Source organism: Panthera tigris, chromosome C2, assembly GCF_018350195.1.
Source record: "Panthera tigris isolate Pti1 chromosome C2, P.tigris_Pti1_mat1.1, whole genome shotgun sequence".
Lineage (NCBI taxonomy): Eukaryota > Metazoa > Chordata > Mammalia > Carnivora > Felidae > Panthera > Panthera tigris.
The window spans coordinates 127,707,900-127,728,646 of NC_056668.1; the positions used below are offsets into that span (position 1 = coordinate 127,707,900).

The 20,747-nt window shown below is 52.4% G+C and overlaps 1 protein-coding gene across 1 annotated transcript in view; it reads left to right on the forward strand.

Moving 5' to 3' along the window:
• SLCO2A1 (solute carrier organic anion transporter family member 2A1) overlaps positions 1–20,463 on the forward strand; it is an 82,251-nt gene extending 61,788 nt beyond the window's left edge. The window contains exons 5-14 of the mRNA XM_042956718.1: positions 477–575; positions 2,895–3,031; positions 4,827–4,905; positions 5,457–5,621; positions 6,674–6,863; positions 8,793–8,958; positions 11,314–11,477; positions 14,878–14,942; positions 17,378–17,501; positions 18,457–20,463. Coding sequence (XP_042812652.1) covers positions 477–575; positions 2,895–3,031; positions 4,827–4,905; positions 5,457–5,621; positions 6,674–6,863; positions 8,793–8,958; positions 11,314–11,477; positions 14,878–14,942; positions 17,378–17,501; positions 18,457–18,577 — 1,310 coding nt within the window. The 3' untranslated portion in view covers positions 18,578–20,463. The remainder of the gene's footprint in view (positions 1–476; positions 576–2,894; positions 3,032–4,826; positions 4,906–5,456; positions 5,622–6,673; positions 6,864–8,792; positions 8,959–11,313; positions 11,478–14,877; positions 14,943–17,377; positions 17,502–18,456) is intronic.
• The last annotated feature ends 284 nt before the right edge of the window (positions 20,464–20,747 follow it).

Consider the following 20,747-nt stretch of genomic DNA (forward strand, 5'->3'; position numbering starts at 1 on the left):
GTACACATGTCTTCTCAAACCGTCCACTTAGGGGCAGTTTGGCTTCAAAGAAGCAAAAGCAAAGCAGATAACAGATGACCATCTGACAGCCCCGTCCTTCCCTTAGAGCACGGCACATTGAGCATTCTCAGGGCCCACATGCCAAAGCAGACAGGGCACACCCACCCACTTGGTGGCCCCACAGCTCCTGCATTTGCAGGAAGCTTCACCCACCAGCACCCCCAGCAGCAAACTTTAAATGCTGAGGAGGCTTTTCCTCTCGGCAAGTGGATCTCTCTGGCAGCTGGCTGGAGGAGAAACAGTTTTGGTTGTGCGCATCCTTGAGGGATTCTGGTCTTGTCTATGGGAAATGCCTTCAGTGTGGACTTGTCAGGGCCAGGGGACAGATTCCTGACATCTCAGGAATCCCTCAGCTAGGGAAAGAACCTGGTACCCTTTCAGTCTCCTCAGCCTCCTTTCTCTGCTCCCGTTTCCAGCCATCTTATTTGCCATCTCTGTATTCGGACCGGCTTTCGGGTACCTGCTGGGCTCCGTCATGCTGCAGATCTTCGTGGACTACGGCAGAGTGGACACAGGTGAGTGTGGGCGAGGATGCCCATTCCATCACCGGTTCCACGAAGCAGCCTCCCAAGCCCCAGACAGTCGAGGAAAAAATGAAACTTCAACTCCAGATGCTCAGGACTCCTCTTTCACTCACTCATTCACTCCTGCAGAGCCTCAGACAGCCAGCCAGAAGCAGACAGCACACCTCCTCTTCCCAGGCTGGGCTGGAAAACACACTTTCTGTCCTCAAGAAGTTTGTCACAGGACACCTTGAGACCTGGAGCAGGGCCTCAGGTGTTGCTAACACAGCTGCCCGTCTTGGTGGTGGTATTAAAAATAGTTTTATGGGGGTGGCACCTGGGTGGCTCAGTCAGTTCAGCTCAGGTCATGATTTCATGGTTCGTGGGTTTGAGCCCCGCGTCTGGTTGTGTGCTCACAGCTCAGAGCCTGGAGCCTGCTTTGGATTCTGTGTCTCCTTCTTTCTTTCTGCCCTTCCTCCCACTCGTGCTCAGTCTCTCTCTCTCTCCAAAAAAAAAAAAAAAATAGTGTTATGGTTCTTTGATTCTAAGATGGTTTTGATTGTTTTAAAAAAAAAAAGATCTGATAAGAGCTGTTTTGAGGGGAAAAAAACCAAGCAGTACACAAAATATACACATGGATTATGAGTCACATCCAGAAGGGTATAACATCGTGTTTAACTCTGTGGGCATTGGTAGTAGACAACCTGTGTCTAATGCTGATTCCACTTCTCACTGGCTGAGTGCTCTCTAGCAAGTGTCTTTATCTTTCTGTGCCTCAGTTTTCTCATCTGTAAGATGGGGCTAGTGATAGTAAAATAGAGTCGTTGTAAGGATTAGCACATGCCTGATATATATTAAGAGGTTCACAGGTGTGAGCTCTTGTTCTTCACAAAATGGTATGGACTAAATCACTGTGTATCTTAGAAAGAGAAAATACAATCCATAGACCAGGGCACAAGCACTGAGTTAACCATTCATGGAGCCAGCCCCATGATGAATCCTGCGAGGGCTCCTTGACTTTGTAAGCTTGTTCCATGGCACCCAGCCTCCCACAAGGCAGGGAGGGCCAGCACTATAACAGAGGGGCGGGCGAAGTGCTTTGGAAGCTCCAAGCAGGCAGGAGACAGTGCTACTTTCTGAGGTGGGCAGGGAGGGCTTCTCAGGCAGCTGATGTCTGCGTCAAGCCCCACTGATGGGTGGGATTTCTGCAGGTAGTACTGGGAGGGAAGGCCCTCCAGGTGGAGAAAAACTCGTGGACAAAGCCAAAAGGTGGAATGTGTAGGGGGTGTGAGGGTGATACATAAAGTTCCTGCCAGCCAGAAGATATGGCTGGAAGGCAGGTCTGAGCCAGACCCTCAGGAATAATGCTCTCAACAGTTCTTCACACACAGATCAGGGTCTGCCCATCTCACAAAGAATGTAGACAGGCATTAAACCTGCCATGCTGCCAGAGTCCACAGACTCCTGTTCCTGGGGACCATCAGACCGTGATGCCTTCCTTGCGGTATCTCCTGCCTTGACTTCACATGATGGGGAAAAGCTAGGGGGAGCTTTCTGCCTCAGGGTCAAGCCATCTTTGCCCTTTTACTGGCACTTCCTGAGTTGATTCTTGCCTCTTATTGCCCCAAAAGACTAGCAGCTGAGCTCTCAGTACCAGGGACAGTGCCTAGAGATGTCTGTCATTGTTTGGCTGAGGGCCATACTGCTACCTTCTCCTTCCCTCTATGCCCCTGTAGTTTCTTTACAAAGAGAAACACAATGGCAGACTCTCAGATGCAGATGGGAGACCTGCCAGGAAAACCATTTCCTTTGGAGGCTAAGGAGCCCACTCTGATGATGGTTGTTCCTTCAGGCTCCTCCTAAGGACTATGGGGACTCCTTTCTTAGGGTCAATAAAGTTGGGAAGCAGTAGTACTCAGTGGTTAAGAATGGTTAAAATTGAGCAATCAAATGGCACTCACTAGCCTTAACCTTGCACCAGGGCAAGGTTGATTTCTCTGGTCCTCAGTGTTCTGATTGGTTAGAGGAGAATGGATGCAGCCTCCTTTGCTATTATTCCTACCAGGGGTTTGGAATAAAATAAGGTGAGGCCAAGGTTCTGATTCCTTCAGCCTGGGGATTCTCTGATGCTCTCCTTTATGCAGAGTGGCCGCTATGCTCTGGAGACCAGATGGCCTGGAGAGGGAATGTTGTCTTGACCCAGGTTCTAGCTCATGGCTTATCTCTTCTCTATCATGGGAGGAAAGTTCCCTTGATCAGAGGCCCTCATTCCAGTTAAGTGAGATTCCGTATTCATCCAGAAAACATTTGTTCCCTTTGCTTTCTCTCCAGCTGCAGTTAACCTGAGCCCCGGAGACCCCCGGTGGATTGGAGCTTGGTGGCTCGGGCTGCTCATCTCCTCAGCCTCCTTGGTTCTCACCTCTTTCCCCTTTTTTTTCTTTCCTCGAACAATGATCAGAGAAGTGGAGGTAAGGTTCTGAGAACCCCTGACTCTACCTATAGAACTTCAAGAAAGGGAGGTGGGGATCAAATTAAACTGAACTGAGAAGCTGCAGCAATTTATGCAAATTCTGCATGAAATCTAAATGAGTTGCATGATACAGGACTTCTCAAAGGCTTTAGGTGAGAGTGCTGGGAATTCCCTAAAGATGGGTTCTCACCAGTGTCCCCTTACCACTTCAACACCTCAGGTATCAGGACAGCTTCAGGGAATGTAGTTTGGGAAACTACATGAGTAGTTGAACAAATGAGTTCATCTAAACTGTGATGAAGAGTTAAGAGCTAGTAAAAGCAGAATATATGACCTGGCACCATATGAACCTGCAGGACTGAGTGGGAAGGGGGTCCCTAGAGCTAGAGAGCATAAGGGTGGCCTGAGAGTGAGCTTACTCTGAGCACTTGGACGTTCCATGTGTCTGCCAGCCCTGTCTGCTGGGGACGAAGTCAGGAAAGGATGAAAATGGAAAACAGAGAAGTCTGGTGGGGCTCTGATGTTAGGCTGAGGGTCTAAAACTTAAAGTTCTGGGGCACTGCAGTAACTGGGTGGCCAGCTGGGTTGAAGGTCAGGGAGTCAGGGAGGAGTGAAGGCTGACCATCTGAAAAAGCCGGTGTAGAGACAGGGGATGAGACCGAGCACCGGGGCAGTGGTTGCTGGACAGCTGAGGCAAGGGCAGGCAGAGATATTCTTGGAGGGGGTGCCAAGGACTCAGCAGTGAGCCAGACTGGAGGAGAAGAGGGACCGAAGTTAGCATCAAGGTTCTGAGCCAAAGCTCCACATTGGGCAGTGAGATGTAGGCCCCTGTGTGGGAGGAGGAACAGGGGTAGGAGAGCCTTCGCTTGTCTTGAGGAACAGTTTTGGACGTTGGCAGTACATCGTGGTAGTTCTGGAGTCAGGCAAACCTGAGTCTGAGTCCCGGTGTGTCACTTAAAACCTTGCCAAGTGATCTTGGACAAGCTTCCTCGTGTCTAAGTTTCCTTTACAATACTGGAGATAGAGCACCTTTACAATACTGGAGATAGAACAGGTGGTCTGTCACTCCATGAGGAGTGACAGTGCATGTGGCATGCTGGGCACGGTGTCCGATGTGGACTAAGCACTCAGTGCATGGGAGCTCCCACACCTGGTAGTGTGTTCCCCTGGGGGGCCGTGCACACCTGTGTAGGGGTGCAGAGCTGCAGCTGACGAGTTCATAAGTGGTAGGCGAGCTCACTGAAGTGGTATGAACAGAAAGCATGGGCCAGGGGCCGGGACCAAGCCTTGGTTGAGCAGGACTCAACTCTGGGCCCAGAAGGAAGCAGTGACTCCATAGAGGAGACAGAAAGAGCTGGAAACAGAGGTCATTCTAGACCAGTGTATCCCAGAAGCCTGCAGCCCATGGAATCTGAGGACAGGGAAGCAGTGCAGCCACGACAGAGAGACAGGGAGTGAGATCTGATCAGATACCTTTTGGCATCAGTCAAGGGAAAGTTAGAGGTGATAACATGCTCAGAGGTATTTCAGGAGGCATTGGCATAGATGTGTTCTGGCCGGCAGCCACAACTCTGGGTTCAGTAACATGCAGGTGGTGTTCGTTTCAAGAGAGCATTCTCTGGGTGCCCTCCCACACCCACACCCACATCCACACCCACACCCACACCCACCTGGGGTGGGCAGCTCACTGCTGCCCATCCCTGAGCCACCAAGACCAGAAGGGTCAAGGGCCCAGGGAAGGGTCATGACAAGGAGCCTCGGACATTAACATTTACCTCCTTCGCTGCCTTCAGAGGTCTCCTGCCATAGTGGACGAGGCAAGGAAGATGGACGAGGTCAAGCCAAGAAGCTCCCTGCTGGATTTCATTAAACGTAACTGACTGACCTGGCAAAGCCCTGGAGGTGGGGGGGGGTCTGTCTTGAGGGAGGTTCAGGAGGTACCCCAGCCCATGTGGTGTTGTGTGTGGTGAAGGTCAGTAAGAACAGGTGGTCTGTAACTGGCCCATCTCCCAGGAGGGGTTCTGCCAGGGGTCCTGGTGACTGCTTCTTTGCAGGTCTCAGGAGACTCAGATTTAGCAGTCAGCCCTGCCTCCATGGTCTGGCCCCGTGTTCTCTCCCCTCCTTTCACATGGAGGTGGCTGTCATGTGAGGAGAATGTTCCTGGTGTTAGTCCTATTTCTATCCAGCCTCCGCCTGATATCCTATAGGCATGTCCTCATTTTACTTAGCCTGTGAGTATGTTGAGTGGGAGTCGAGCGGCTCTGTGCCCCCAGACTGGCCACTGAACACTTTGGTGCCTCAGATCTGCCATGAGAAAGAGAGGAGAGCTGCCTGGAGGAGGAGGAAGGGCAGTGACCTAGTATCAAGGTACCCCTGGGATGACTACCACGAAGGCCTGGCCCCTGACAGCCGTCTGATTACAGGGTTTCCCCGCATCTTCCTGAGGTTGCTGATGAACCCGCTCTTCATGCTGGTGGTCCTGGCCCAGTGCACCTTCTCCTCTGTCATTGCCGGCCTCTCCACATTCCTCAACAAATTTCTGGAGAAGCAGTATGGTGCCTCCGCAGCCTATGCCAACTTCCTCATCGGTGAGTCCAGAGGGTGAGGGCGCTGTAGGAGCTAGGGGGCCTGCCTGAAGGAGAGGCTGGGCCCTCTGCCGCCCATACAGGATGGGTGAGGCCAGACCGGACACAGATAAGAGCCAGAAGAGGACTGTGGCCCTGGGGAAAGAATTTTAAGGACACTTTTCCTGGTTAGCCATCTAGAAGGTCTTTGGCAGATCTCTGGGGCCCCTATAATTCCAGGCAGGGAGAGGCAGAGGCTGGGGTCTGCCTTCCTTTCCATCAGAGGGGCTGGAAGCCTAAGGGCTTCTCAAAGGTCCTGACATCATCCGGGGCAACAGAGGAAAGAGAAAGGTGTAATTTGGGACTAGGCAAAATGCCTCCTGGTTTTTTCCCTTCTTCACCAAGGACTTGAATACATTCGCCTGGGTAAGGAGTATGTGGCCCAGTGATTCTCCACCCTGGCTGCACTTTAGGACCCCCTGGACAGCTTTAAAAAGTACAGATACCCAGGCCCCACCCTCAGTCAATGAAAGCAGAATCTCTGGGTGGGGCCCAGCATTGGTATTTTTTGCCAATTGAGATTGAGAATCACTGATGTGGTCCCAACCAAGTACCGAAGTGAATTATTGAGCCCAGTCCACAGGTGAGCTTGACCATAGGGATGTGGCAAGGTGGCCAGGGCCTCACCCCTCTAGCTTTCAGGCACCAACCGGCACATCAGGCAGGGAGCACCACTGTGTGACTCATGTGGTCACAGTGAGGGTGCAATGAGGGGCCAGGTAATGAAAAGCACTTACTAAATGCACATTCAACCCACATCCCTGTGACTGCAAGGGCCCCATTTATTTCTGTATCCTTTGCACAAGCAGGACAATCTGCTACATCAAGAGAACTCTGTAGATGTGTCTGGCAAACAGTAAGCGCTGAATTAATGTCAGCTCTTACCACAGCATTTGAATGTATCAAATGTCCCTCCAGGTAGTCGTGTCTCCTTGTCCATGGCTCAGCTCAATGTCTGCGGCTCCTCACAAGACTCCCAGTCCTATACACCCAGACCAGCTTCTCTTTACCTGTAGGTGCTGTAAACCTCCCTGCTGCGGCCTTGGGGATGCTGTTTGGAGGAATCCTCATGAAACGTTTCGTTTTCTCTCTGCAAACCATTCCCCGCGTGGCTGCCACCATCATCACCATCTCCATGATCCTCTGTGCCCCTCTCTTCTTCATGGGATGCTCTACCCCCACTATAGCGGAGGTCTACCCCCCCAGGTAATGGGAATGAGAGGTGAGAAGATCCCCTTCACTGAGGCCAGAGCCTGGATCTGGCTGCCGTGAATCTTCCTTTCTGCTTCCTCAACTCCTCTCTTCTCTCCTTTCCGCTTTTGATCTAATCTCCTGTGTGGCAACTTAGAAAATGAGGCCTTGAATAATATGCTCAATTATGAAAAGAAATCAGAGAGTCCTACTGGGTCACCAGCAATCAGGGTCAGAGTTCTGTCTTTTGTTTTGTTTTGTTTTGTTTTGTTTTGTTTTTAAGAAGTACCAAAAACTGGTTAATTTGGTTTCAGGATGAATCTGTAGGGCTGTGAGCCTCAGGAACCAGGAAATAAGCTATGTTTAGCATCAGCTCTGTGCCAGCTACAATTACAAAGTCTCCTTGAGCTGCTGAAGAAAGATGAGAGAAGGGGACTTGAAAAAATCTGGGAAAGAACAATGAAAGTGATGGCAGACTCAAACAAAATTAGGGCAGGTGAGGAAGAGGGCAGGTAAAGTACACCTGTCAGTTTGCATAAAGCAACCTGGTCCTAAGTTTTGAATCTGGTGTCATGTTCAGGAAGAGCTTTAGGGGCCTGTGAGGGAAGGGTGCTGAACAAAGAGCATTTGTTTTTACCTGAGTGCCCCTTCCAACGACTTCTTCTTTTACATTTTGCCTAACAAGGTTGCGACGTTTGGACATACTGTACCTTTCTGTCTTGGTGTTTTCTCTTTTTCTCTGAAATTACCTCTTCTGTCTTTGGTGGGTGAAGGAGGGAAGGGAGGGCTGCTCAGGGCGGGGACCCCCCCCACCACCACCAGGGTGCGTTGTTCTGCAGGCTGACTGTGGATTGAGAGGGGCCGAGAGAGCTTGGAGCCCCTGGGCTGCTCTCAGTGGGTGTTTTTAAATTTTTTTTTTAACGTTTATTTATTTTTGAGACAGAGAGAGACAGAGCATGAACAGGGGAGGGGCAGAGAGAGAGGGAGACACAGAATCTGAAACAGGCTCCAGGCTCTGAGCTGTCAGCACAGAGCCCGACGCGGGGCTCAAACTCACAGACCGCGAGATCATGACCTGAGCCAAAGTCGGACGCTTAACCGACCGAGCCACCCAGGCGCCCCTCAGTGGGTGTTTTTAGCACAGGGCTCTGTCATCAGACTGGGGAGAGTCTGGCACAGCCCTTTGTAGCTGGGGAAAGTTACTTGTCTCATCTGCAGTTTTCTCATCACAGAAACAATGGAATTAATTGAAGAGTTGTCATGATGGCTGTGTGAAAAGCCGTGAGCATGGTTCCTGGCACATAAGAGGCACCCCATTACTGTTAACTATCAGTGGTGTCATTGTTTTAGCAGCCCCCTGGCTTGTGGTTTGTCAGCCTATGCCGACCCTCCCCAGAGACGATCATGAACATCAGATGTGGCGGGGGGGGGGGGGGGGGGGTGGTGGGGTGGTGAGAATGGTGAGGTCAGCTGGTGAAACCCCCTTGGGTGCAGCACAGGGGGTGGAGCGACCTAGGCAATGTCTCCATAGACCCAGAGACTGGAGCCCTCTCGACCCCAGATTGCCTCAAGGAGCCCCAGCCTTCCCTCGGCCTGAGCACAGATGAAGGAGAAGGGAAGGGAAATATTGCCTGTGACTTTGCGTAGCACCTGCCGTCTCTTTCATCGGAGTCCTGGCTGGTTGGGTGTCTTGACGTCCTTCTTCAGTGTGGGGTTTGCTGACCATGCCTTGCTGAGCTGCACCTGGTGATGCCATGAGCCCTGATCAGGCAGTCAATTCACCATCAGCTCCGATAAGCATCATTCAGGTCCCAGGGTGGCGCTGGCCCAAGACAGAGACGCACAGGCACACTAAACAGGCGGGAAACTCACACTGGGCTGGCGTGAGGAGACTTTTCTTTGGTCTTGCTTTGTTTGATTCCCCATTTCCTGTTTTGCTGGCAGGACATCAAGTCCTATACATCCGCAGCCTCCTGCCTGCCGCAAGGACTGCTCGTGCCCAGATTCCATCTTCCACCCGGTCTGCGGAGACAATGGAGTGGAGTACCTCTCCCCATGCCACGCCGGCTGCAGTGAGATTAACGTCAGCTCGGTAGCCTCCAAGCAGCTGGTAAGGGTGGGAGAAGCCCTGTGGGGTCTCTGTGCTTAGCATGTGCCCTCGCAGACCACTCCTAGGCTCCAGGATGGGCAGACTGCCACCCGCCCCACACTCATTCCCAGCCTCTGGCCTCTGGGCCACACCCGCCCTCTCTCCACCTCCCCTTCCCTAAGGTCATGACCAGATGCCTACAGCCCAAAGTCAATTAAAGATTGGCCGATGTTCAACAGATTCACATTCCTGAGGCCTAACAATGCTCAGAGCAGAAACAAGCCAAAGAACTGCTTCAGCTGAGGCCTTTGAGCCTCATCCCGAAGGATCCTAATGGGCATCCTGGATCCTGCATACTGGCTGTGTGGAAAGCCACAGAGGCAGGCCTAGATAAACTGAGGGCAGAGGATCTTCTGTGATGTGGCCCCAGAAGGTTAGAGCTGGAAGTGTGACCTAGGGCATTCAGTGGAACCTGTCAGCCCCTACATGTGGCCACACAACTGACCTGAAGTCCTGAGCTATTTAGGGACAGATCTGGGACTAGAACCCAGGACCCGGCCTCAGTCTGGGACACATCTGTTCAAGGTCATATGTCTCCTCACCACCAGCCTTCCAGTGGTGCAACCCACATTCACTATGCCCACCTGGCAAGGCTCTAATAGCCCTCTGAGTGCTATGCTTCCTGGATTCGAGGGTCATTCAGCAGCAAACCAAGTCAAGACATTTGTTCAGTTATTCAACAAATATTTAGTGAATATCCAGCATGGCCACAGAAGTTGAGGATTCAGCAGTGAACCCATCAGACAAGGTGCCTGCTCTCACTGAGTTTGCATTCTATCAAATAAATGCACAAGATAGTTTTAGAATGTAATCCATGCCCCCAAGAGACTTAATGGACAGAGAGTGTCTGGGGGCCTCCCTGAGGAGGTGACATTAGAACTGAACAACCAGAAGAGGAAGACCCTAGAAAGTCCTGGAAGTGAGGCATTCCAGGTAAAGAAACAGCAAAAGCAACGCCCTAGGGCATGACCTAGCTGGGTGCAGGAGAAAGCAGAGAAGGCCAGGGTTGGTGCTGAGAGGCATGTCACACATAGGCCAAGGCTGGACAGGCCAGGCCTAGGATTTGGATCTACCTTTTCCTAAAAGCAATGGAAAGTCTGTTCAGTTCTGCTAAAGATGCCCTAAGGAAAAGCATATGCCTCATTCCTTTAAGCCTGTGTGGAAGGTATGGACAAGGCTAGCCCCACTTAGCATCATCCTCTGAGAGCACAGGGCAAGGCTGCTCCCACAGCCACCTCTGTGGGCAGGTGGAGGACAAGGAGTGCAGACATGATGCTCTCTTCATTGCCTTCTAGTCAAATGAGTCTGTGGTGTCTTCTGTGGTTTCCTTATCTTTATTTACTTACCTCTGACTCATCTGCTTCCAGAAATCATCTTGACAGGTTTCCAATAATTACACAGAGCCATTAGCATAATATCAAGAACAGACGGTAAATTACAAAGGGAAAAGATCTATGTTAAAAAAAAAAATCCAGACTGAAGGAACTAATAGCCATACTGCACATAACTTATTTCTGAGCTTCCTGGCAGCCAAAACAAAGAAGGTGTGTAGTTCCTGCTGTCTGCCAGAAGGGGGCATACTAGCTCCTTAGTTCTGGTCCTAGCCTTGTAACTGCTATGACACTTAAATGGTCATAGGCTAGTCCATCAGATGCTGTGAAAGGTAAGGTGAAGACCACCTGTCACGGGCAGTGGCCACCAAGGCCAGTCTTACAAGAGCGCTGAACCATCTGGACTTGCAGATTTGAGACAGGGACCTCCTTCGCTAGAGGCCTTCACAGACAGGAGGAGTTCCGCTTAGGCAGAGGCCTAACAGATGAAGAGCTCAGCGGATTCAGCTGGGTTCCCACTGCTGTCTCCTATTTATACCTTTCTTACCTTCCGTGCAATAAGCACACAAACTGCAAGAACAACCACCCACGAAACCACTGCTGCTGGGCACAGGCCAGCCTGGCCCTGAAGAGAGCCCTCCCAGCCCCTGGTCCCAAGCTGGGTAGGCCTTGCCTGGCAGTGGGATCCTGCATGTCCTGATGTGAGTGGAACCGCTGGAGGGGCCCAGCCCATGCTAGACGACCGGTTTTGGTGAAGATGGTTTTGATTGCCCAAACAGAGGTCAGAGGTGGTATCCATGGGGCACCTTGAACCCCTCACCGGGCCTGCTCTCCAGCCTCCACATGCAGCATCGCCCAGCTCCCCAGGGCAGAGCTGTCAAAACCTGAGGGGCTCTTAGGCTAGAGCTGGTGCAAGCGTTTGTCATGTGTGGAGGCCAAATAATAACAGCAGATTTCCCCCTCCCCTCTCCCTCTCCTTCCCAAGACCTATTTGAACTGCAGCTGTGTGACCGGGGCGTCCTCTTCAGCCAAGACAGGATCATGCCCCATCCCCTGTGCCCACTTCCTGCTCCCGGCCATCTTCCTCATCTCCTTCGTGGCCCTCATAGCCTGCATCTCCCACAACCCGCTCTACATGATGGTTCTGCGGTGAGTGCGCCTCTCCTTCCCCATGCTGCCTGCTTCTGCCTCTCCTTCCTTTCCCTCAGAGTCCTTTGAACGCCAATCTGCAATGCTCTTTGGATGATGTGGGATGGTAATACTAACACAACAATGTCGGGGGCCCTGCCGAGCCAGACTCGGTGCAGAGCCCCTCACTGTGCTGCCTCAGTCTGTCTCAGGGCACCCATGTGCCCTGTTGGCACCTCCACTCTGCACTGAGAGACCTCAGCCCTGGGAGGGCAGAGCCATGAACAGTTAAGTCCTGATGAAGCCGGGCTGCCTGGTTCCATGCTGTGGAAATGCCTGTAGATTCACTCATATTTAAATCCTGGAAGAACTGAGAAGAAGGAGGAGAATTGAGTTAGATGCGCAAAATCAAGGAAGAAAAATGTGAAAAGTTTTTCCAGAGACAGAATGAAGGCTATGAGGAAGAATGAAAATAAGAAAAGCCCAGTGTGTGAGGAGCCAGGACCAAGTTCTCCAGTCAGAAGGGAGAAGCTGGCCAAGGTGGGAGGGGAGGACAGAGGTGTTCCATTACAGTGGCGGTGAAATGTCTCTGAAGTTTTAGCAGGGAACTGACCCTTCCTTCACCTCATCCTCTGCAAAAGGGAAAACAACATTTCAACCAAGTTCACCTAACCCACCCCTGCCCGCCTCTTTCCTGTCCTCACCCACCTTGAAAGAAGAAAGGGAAAAACACAGGATTTGGATGCCCATCGCTGGGATCAGAGACCCAGCTCTGCCATGCGTTGGCTGAATGCCAACCTCACCGAGCCTCAGTTTCCTCATTTATGAAAAGAGGTTAATGATAATTGACAGGAAAGGACTGGTGTTAGGATTACCTGGTAAATTGCCTTGTAAATATAAGGTATCCTACATATTAGTTAATTATCACTATTAACCAAACTCTAAGAATCATTAACAGGTAGCTAGGTGCCAATGACCTATTTTTCCCAAAAGTCTAGGAGATGAAGAACAGAAGCAGCCGCTTGTCAGGACCTGGGATTTTATCCTAATTATAAGTTAGCTTGCAAACTACCAAGCTCCTGTTTTTGTTACTGTTTCAAGAATGCTGGCAGAAGACAGGAGACTCCTGGTTCAAAGATAAAGGACTATTACTCACAGCACAGTAAGGAGCGTGAACATCATTTATCCTTGTGTCCCACATCCCATGGGGTGACCTGGAGCACCCAGGTGTATGTTTCACATGCAGTGAGCTTATGACACAGTGAGGAACACTGAGCTTGAGAGAGGCACAGCTATATAGACCAAGACTGCTCTTTGTCTAGGGGAAGATTTTACCCCATGCCTCCAGGTTGCTCATTGCAACCACCATCCTGAGAAATGGCACAGAAAAAGAGCAGTCAGAACCTTGTGTTCTTAGCATATTCCACAGGAACGTGTGGGGATGCTCAGAGCCAGAGCATTTTGCTTCTCCCAATACCATCAGTACCCTCTTTCTACCACTCCCCACCCTGTGCATTCCAAGCATGAGTACTTTCACCTGAGGCCCCTGGGTGGGGTTACCTCTTGCACCAGGACCAGATGGGCCGTGGAGGACCCTCTAACCCTGAGAAAGATCTGTGGGTGGCCAGGATGAGGAGAGGGAACAGGATAAGGAAATTTCACAGGGAAGTCCCTGAGCAGTCTGCCTCCCAGAGGACTACAACAAGCCTTAGGGATAGGGAAGATGTGGAGAAGGAGTGTCATTTCAACCACAGGATGGGCTTTCCTAGGAAACCTCTCCCTTCTAAGTCTGGCAGGAGCTGAAGCGAAATTGAAGAGGCCCCAGGACCCCAAAATTGTTTAAAGATAAATCCCACTGGGAAAGATGGGAAAACGGATGCTATTTAGCGTGGAGAAGGTGAAGCTTAAAGATAACTTTGTAGGTGACCCAACTGTTGTTTGTACCCTGACCCCCAACTAGGCATGGAAATACAGGCTGGGAGGGAAGCTTCACCAGAAATGTGGAAGGAGAGAGTGGGCAGAATGCCAGAGTTAATTCACCTCCAATGGCAGCAGACACCATAAGAGGCTCAAGTTGTCCATCAGAAGGCAAACTGGGGTGCCCAAGCCCCATTCAGTTCAGAATCTAGGGGAGTCTGCCCAGGGACAATGACCAAGACTTATGAATTGGGCCACTAGAGGGACCTATAGGCATAAAGGGAGCGTCCATTAGATTGAGATTTGAGGCACTTTCCACTGGGGGGTCCCAAGTGGCTGTCTTTTTCCCCTGCTGCACCCCATGAGTACTCTTTTCACTGGGCCTTCCTTCAGAGGAACTGGAAGAGGGTCCCATTCCACTCTGCTGGCAGGACTGTAGGGACAGAACAAAACGTGTGCAGAGACCTGGAGATTAGTTCTGACTTCCCTTCCTTGATGTCCCCTCGGCCCCGAATGCCCTTCCCCCACAGATACCCACCCAGGAGTGTGGGTTTTCAGAGCACAGAGAAGCCTGATGCCTCTGCAGGCCACCTCCTGGCTCCCCACCTTGTGGATGGGGTGTCCTCCCTTTCTGCCCCATGCCCAGCTGGGATGTCAGGGCCTGGCAATACAACTGACAGATACCTTCCCCATCTCTCTCTGAATCTCCTTCCTCAGCCAAACATTCATCCCCTCTTGAGGGAAGAAGGGTAGGGGTAAGACTGGCTACATAATCTGTAGGATCCAGTGCAGAATGAAAATGGGAGGCTCCTGGTTCCAAAATTATTGAGAATTTCAAGACGGCCGCAGCAGACCGTTAAACCAAACGTGGGGCCTTTCTGAGGGTTGGGGCCTGGGAGGCTGCACAGGCCACACGCCCAGGAAGCTGGCCCCAGGGAGAGGATTCTTTTCGTTGCACACAGAAGCCTACAGCCCAGGGGCCTCAATTAGACTTTCATCAGGGCTGTCTTTATTGCTATTTACACTCCATGGGAGTTGTTCAGGCCTGCTGCTCTGAACACACCCTTCCCCATCCTTCTGTCCGTTCCCAGCCTTTTCTGCCCTCTGCCTCTTGGAGGGGACACTGGGCAACCCTGAAAGTCACAGGGACCAGTGGTTCTCAAATGCGAGTGTGCAACAGAATCTCATGGAGGGCTTCCTAAAGCACAGATGGCCGGCCCCACTCCCAGAGGATCTGATTCTTAGGTCTGAGGTAGGGCCTGGGAATCTGCCTTTCTAACAAGTTCCTGGGGTGTGGGGAGGTGCTCATGCTGCTGGTCCAGCGATGATGCTTTGAGAACCGCAGATATAAACAACAGGAGCACTTGGCTGAGGTGAATCCAGTCGGTCAGGTGGCTGTCAGGCCACTGGAGGGCAGGTTCTGGCATGCTCTGAGGTTGGCTGCCCCTGAGCGAAGGCACAGCCCTCAGTCCTCCGGCTGCTGACTTCCAATCTTCCTTTACAGCGTGGTGAACCAGGAAGAAAAGTCATTTGCCATTGGGGTACAGTTCTTGCTGATGCGCCTGCTGGGTAAGTGTCTGCGATGCCCCCTTCCTTCCTGGGGAGTGGCACCAGGCATCTGAGGGCTGTGAAGTGCAGGTTGGGGCTGCAGGAAGCCCTCTCTCATCTCTGCTGTGAAGAGAAGCTGTGCATAATCAAGCATCAGCAAAGGCCAAGACCCTATATGGACGGTTTCCCTGTTCCTTGAGGTTAGGAAAGATTCCATCTATGGCATTAATTCCAAACAAAACCATGTAAGAAAAATGAAAAGTGGACACAGCTGAGAATACCTAATAAAGAATTGAAGGCAGGTATTTTTTCATCTCTCTCCAAGAACTGGGTGTAGGAACAAAAACCCTGCATTCCTGTCCCAGAACAGCAGCTGAGCCCAGCCCTGGCTTCCCTCCCATTTTACAAAACTCCCTCCCTTGCCTCTATGCAGCAAATAATTCTCATTGAGGTGGGATGGGGGGGGGGGAGCCTCTGCCGACAAGCCCTGCCCACGCTCCAGCAGCCCAGAGCCCACCCTCCGGAGGGATGGAGCTGTGAGCACAGGATCAGTAATGCTCCCCACCCCCCACCCGAGGGCAAGCTCCCTGAGGGCATGGTCTGGGGGAGGCTGGGGCATGTGTGGACCTCACTGCCCTTTCCCAGAGGCTCATGCTGGATCCTCCCTTCTTGACACATTCAGGAATTAATGTGCAGACCCTTGCAGTGACAGGTAAACCAAGTAAAGGGACTAAATTCAACTGAGTATGAAGGACCCAGTGTGTGCACACTGCAGTGGGGAATATGGCAATTGCCCCAGAGGGACTTCAGTTGCTATGGGAGTGGACTTTCTGACCCTACATGCTGAAATCCCTTCAGGGCCCACCGTGCATTATTATCCAGGAGCCAGGCCGCGCTTGGCCCTCCATTATCGTTCTGGGGTGTGTTGGTGATGTCCCTGGTGGGGCCTGCTGAGCGAGAACCTTTGAGGAATGAACCAGCCTTTTCAATGGGATTTCTCAGGCTCGGGTCACTTGCTCCCCTCCTTCCAGCACCGTGCCTTCGGACCCTCCTCCTCAGGCCTGTATTACCAGCATGGAGGATGCAGGGCAGTGGGCTCTACCCTGTCCTGGTGGCAGAGGCACTGCCATCACCACACCTCCTTGCTGTCATTTAGCCTGTCATGTATGATTCATGTATAACTTGCTCCAAAATCTCTGCTGGGAAGGAAACCCTGCATTGTGCCCAACACAGCCAGCAGCGAGGACGGGCTCTGAGGACCTTCTCCTAGCCGCCTTGAAAACAGTCACGGTCCCACTGCTCAAAGCACCTGCTGCCTTTGTTTTCTCACTGGAGCTCAGACAACTCCATCTGGAACCACAGTTAGAAAATCCAGGCTGAAGGCATTTCCGTTCATCACCCATGAACACAGCCCCACTCTGGGGTGGAAAGAAGGACATGGATAAAACCCAGCAAGTTTTAAATTAACCACTGAAATTTGGTTGAAAATTTCTCTGGATTTTGTTTCTATTTAGGGAAGCATCCTTGGTGGACAATCCTTGTGGCCAGTTTCCATCCCCTGCTTAGCTGGAGACTTGGAAGTGAGCAGGGTCTGAGTAGAGAGGCTGGTTCTCAAAGGTTCCCATTATGGGTAGAGCCACAAGCAGATTTCCTCTTTCTTTCCTCCTGAAGCAGCTTCTCACAGGGCCTTAAAGACAGTCTGGAGACTGTTCTGAGGGCAGAGTTTGGGGTATGAATCCCGGACAAGCCCCTCCCCAGTCCCAAGACTGCCTAGAACTGTAGCTAACAATACAGGAGTTATTCTGAATATTTAACACCAGGACGGCATAGCCTTTGCCTCACCACTCAGCTGTGGGGAAGTTCAGGGGGCTGGGGTAGAGGCTCTGAGCAGTCAGAGTGTGGGGGGTCTTGTGGGGGTGCTGTCTCAGCCACTGAGGCAGCCTGTTGTGGTGAAAGGTGGGACCAGAGGAAACCAGGGTTCAGAGCCCAGCCCTGACCCTCCCGGCTGTGCAACGGTGAGCTAGCCATGCCCACCTTCCTCCTTCTTAAGACAAGGGTACCCACCCACCTGTGAGGATTTGAGGAGTCGATGCCCTCAGGAGGCTCCTGCCACAAGGTGGAGGTCAGCCTATCTCCACTTGGGACCAATCCAGCGTGAGAACGATGTGGTATGTCTGAGCTGGCATCATGGTGCCCTCTGTGACTCACTGCCCTGAAAGGATGGCTCAGGTCGCTTTTCTAAGCCTCTAGTGAAAGAGGAATTCATGCTTCTCGGGAAGCTATTCGGCTTTCCAAAGTCACTGTGGTTCCCAGGGCTGGGGCAGAGCTGGTCTCATTCAGGCAAACCACACAGGGGCGATGGGTGGGTGGGTGTGCTCTCCTGTCACCCAGTCGGGTGCCTCAGCCTGCAGCTCCATGTGACTGGACTCTCTCAACTCTCTTCCCACCGACACCAGCCTGGCTGCCGTCTCCAGCCCTCTACGGCCTCACCATTGACTACTCTTGCATCCGGTGGAACTTGCAGTGTTCAGGGAGGCGCGGGGCCTGTGCCTACTACAACAATGATGCTCTCCGAGACAGGTGAGGGCCCGGCAGCCCGCCTTGGGGGGCTGGAGAGGGGGGTCAGACCCCAGCCCAGAGCAGAGGGCAGCCATCTGCTGTGGCAGCTCTGGGGGGGGGGGCGGGGAGGGGGCAGCCAGGCTTCTGAGGGAGGGGACTAGAGGGGCGCTGCCATGGACAGGGACCAGGGGTCACTGGTGACAGAGAGCCGTCCAGGTGATGGAGAGAGAGAGAGAGAGAGAGCCCACCAGCACACGCACACACTACTGGGAGCTAGCCCCTAGTCCACAGTCCCTCAGGAGGGGCAGCAGCAGAAAGAAGTTTGCCAAAGGGAAAGGGACTGGCTGGAGTCTGAGGCGAGGCTGTGGCTGTGGAATGATGCAGGCCATCTCCCACTGCTCTGAGAGAGGTGGCCCCACCGTGGCTCATGGCACAGGTCAAGGGCAGGTGGGCCTAACCTGCCTCAGCACCCCTTCCAGCCATCTCACCTGTTGCCCATCACCATATAGACCAGAAACCGAGGGGAGAGTGGGCTTGAGGGGGTGGAACAGAGTCTGGAAACGGTGTCAGAGTGGCATAGAAGGCCGGGAGAGGGCTGGACCAAGAGGGCAGTGAGCAGACACCCGTCTCCTGGCTATGCTGGGAGGACCAGATGCTCCAAACTGGCTGGGGCTGCAGTGTTGTCTCTGGCCCTGGGAGCGTGGTGGGGCAGGGAGAGGGGAGCAGGGAGGGGGGCAGTGCAGGGGTGGGGAAGGACTACTGGATTGGGAACATCATGCCTATTCTCTGGGAGGCTCCTGCCCGTGGGTCAGAGAGATGAGGAAAGTGGTCCCCAGCTGGGTGGTAATGGATCCTTACCTGACAACATAGTCCCTGAGCCACTGTGGAAATGATGATGCTCTTCTCCATGGCCCTGGGACCCGGTCCACAGAGCCTCCACACCCCCTCACTGGCCCCGCCTCCTCCTACTATACAGGTACCTGGGCCTGCAGGTGGGCTACAAGGCGCTGGGTACGCTGCTGCTCGTGTTCATCAGCTGGCGGGTGAAGAGGAACAAGGAATACAATGTGCAGGAGAAGGCTGCGGGCCTCATCTGACTCTGGATGCCCGGCCCGGCCCGGCCACTGCCCTGCTCCAGAAAGTGGACCCTGCCCCCCCAACACCCACCTGTATTCACTGTTAACACATCACTTCCTTTTTGTTTTTTAAATAAGAGAGAAACCCCAGTCACCATTTGCCTTCCCTGCCTCCTCCTCCCCCAGGATTCCTTAGGTCCACTGTGCACCTGGGCCGGATGGGCACTGAGCTGGAGGGCCAGGTCTTCTCTGGATCCTCAGGAGGCTCTCCTCAGTGCTGGATGACCACCAAAGCAGCCCCGGCCCCTCACCAGCCTTGGGAGGTGGGGGTGGTTTCCTGAGTGGAGAGAGGAAAGGCATATCTTCCCAGAGGAAAAAGGAAGAGGGCTGGATTATGATTAATGGCCAGATCCAGGCTAGAGGAGAGGAGAGCCTGGCTGTAGCCCCTTTGAGTCTCCATTCGGCATCAGCACGGAGCTCAGGAGGGGCTGGCCTCCTTCCCCTCAGATCTTTGTGTTCTGCTCTTAAAGGCCATCTTGGAAGCTGCCATGTTGGGAAGTATGGCCAGTCTCCTCTCAGTTCCCTCATCCTCAGGCACCAGAGCAGGGACCAAGAAACCCTGAGGGTGGGTCATCCAGATGCTGTTCACGTTAACTCTAGACCCTTCTGTGCTAAGAAAGCCACACCATGGTGAAGACTTGAGGAGGGCTGTGAAGTGGTCCGTAGCCCGACCTCCCACACCCACAAAGTGAGGACGAGACCACTCGACTCAGACTGATGAGAAGACCCTCCCCAAGTTTTCTTGGGAGCAGACGAGGTGGCCTCACATGGGCCTCCCTGTCTGGACCTCACCCTGTGTGTCAAAGAGTAAAGACGGGCAGTCCAGATGTCAGCAGAGCAAGTGATGAAGCTGAGGGGACGTCAAGGGCTACCAAGCTGGATGGCAAGCTGCAGCTCGCAAAACAGAGGCCAGCATGGTCGGCTCCCCTGTTCCAAACAAGCTTGTATTAACATTTTCTCAGCCTCTTCTCACTGCCCCTCTGTGCGCCTGGGTTGCACTACCCCGCTGCTATGTGGGAAAGGTTCAGAGTTAGAAGTCCACAAAGGAGGCCTTTCATCAACAAGTATTTTATTTATTGCAAAGCAGCTTTGTGCAAGGCAGTGCTAGTACATGGTGCTCCACCGAGCTTTCCTGAGACCTCCCCTCACCTCCCTCTGTCTACACTGGGCCTTCTTCCAGAGTGTGCTCAGTGGACAGCAGCAGGAGAGGCACAGCACGAGCCCAGAGCTTATGAACAGGATCTTGGCCATCAGTGTCCCACCAGGTTGCCCCTGAACCTGGCCCTTTGCCAGATAGACACCTGGCTCACCATGTCCTCTGGAGCACCTGGGAACTGGTTATTGCCATACACGACTCTCTTGAGTGCCACTCCTCTTAGAAGAACCCTCCAGAAGCATACCAGAAGCCACCTCTGAGAACGGCTTATATGGTAGTAAGCCAAAAAATGTATGTCAGTGGCCAAACTGCCATGAGACTGAAGTCTTTGTGAAAGCCACCATTAGAGATGGCTTTATTACCTAAGCCACCTTTTTATTTCCAAAGATCTCACTCAGGAAGGGAGGCTCCATGCAACCTCAGGGGCCAGTTTCAGCATTTAAAATGGGTCTGCTTGGAAAATGATTCCCTGCAACTAATCCTGGTTCTTCTCGCTGTGATGTAACCAAATTCTGAAGGCACTACCTTCAGCTGAGCTCACAAACATCGGATGCCAGCCTGCAGATTCTGGAAGATTGGTTGCCCTCCCAAGGCTTTATTCTATTATGATATTGCTATTAATATATTATAATTTTGCTATTGCTGTAACTTGGTTATGAATTTGTACTGTCATGTGTATCTGTCAGAGAGCCCACAGAACTGTACTTTCTGGCCAGAGAAGGTGCCCAGGCCACAACCTCAGGGGCCCATAGCCATGGAGATCAGAGATAATGCGACTCTCAACCCATTAGCCTGGTATAGAGCAGGCCGCAGACTCTCTCTGTTCCTTCAGTGACATTCTGCAGATAACTGTCAAAGCCCATGGTCCTGGGCTCTCAGGAGGCCTAATAATCCCTGCCTGAGTTTATAGCTGTAAGTGGAATTGAACACCAACAGCTAAGTCCATGACATAAATCAGAATTAATATCATAATCA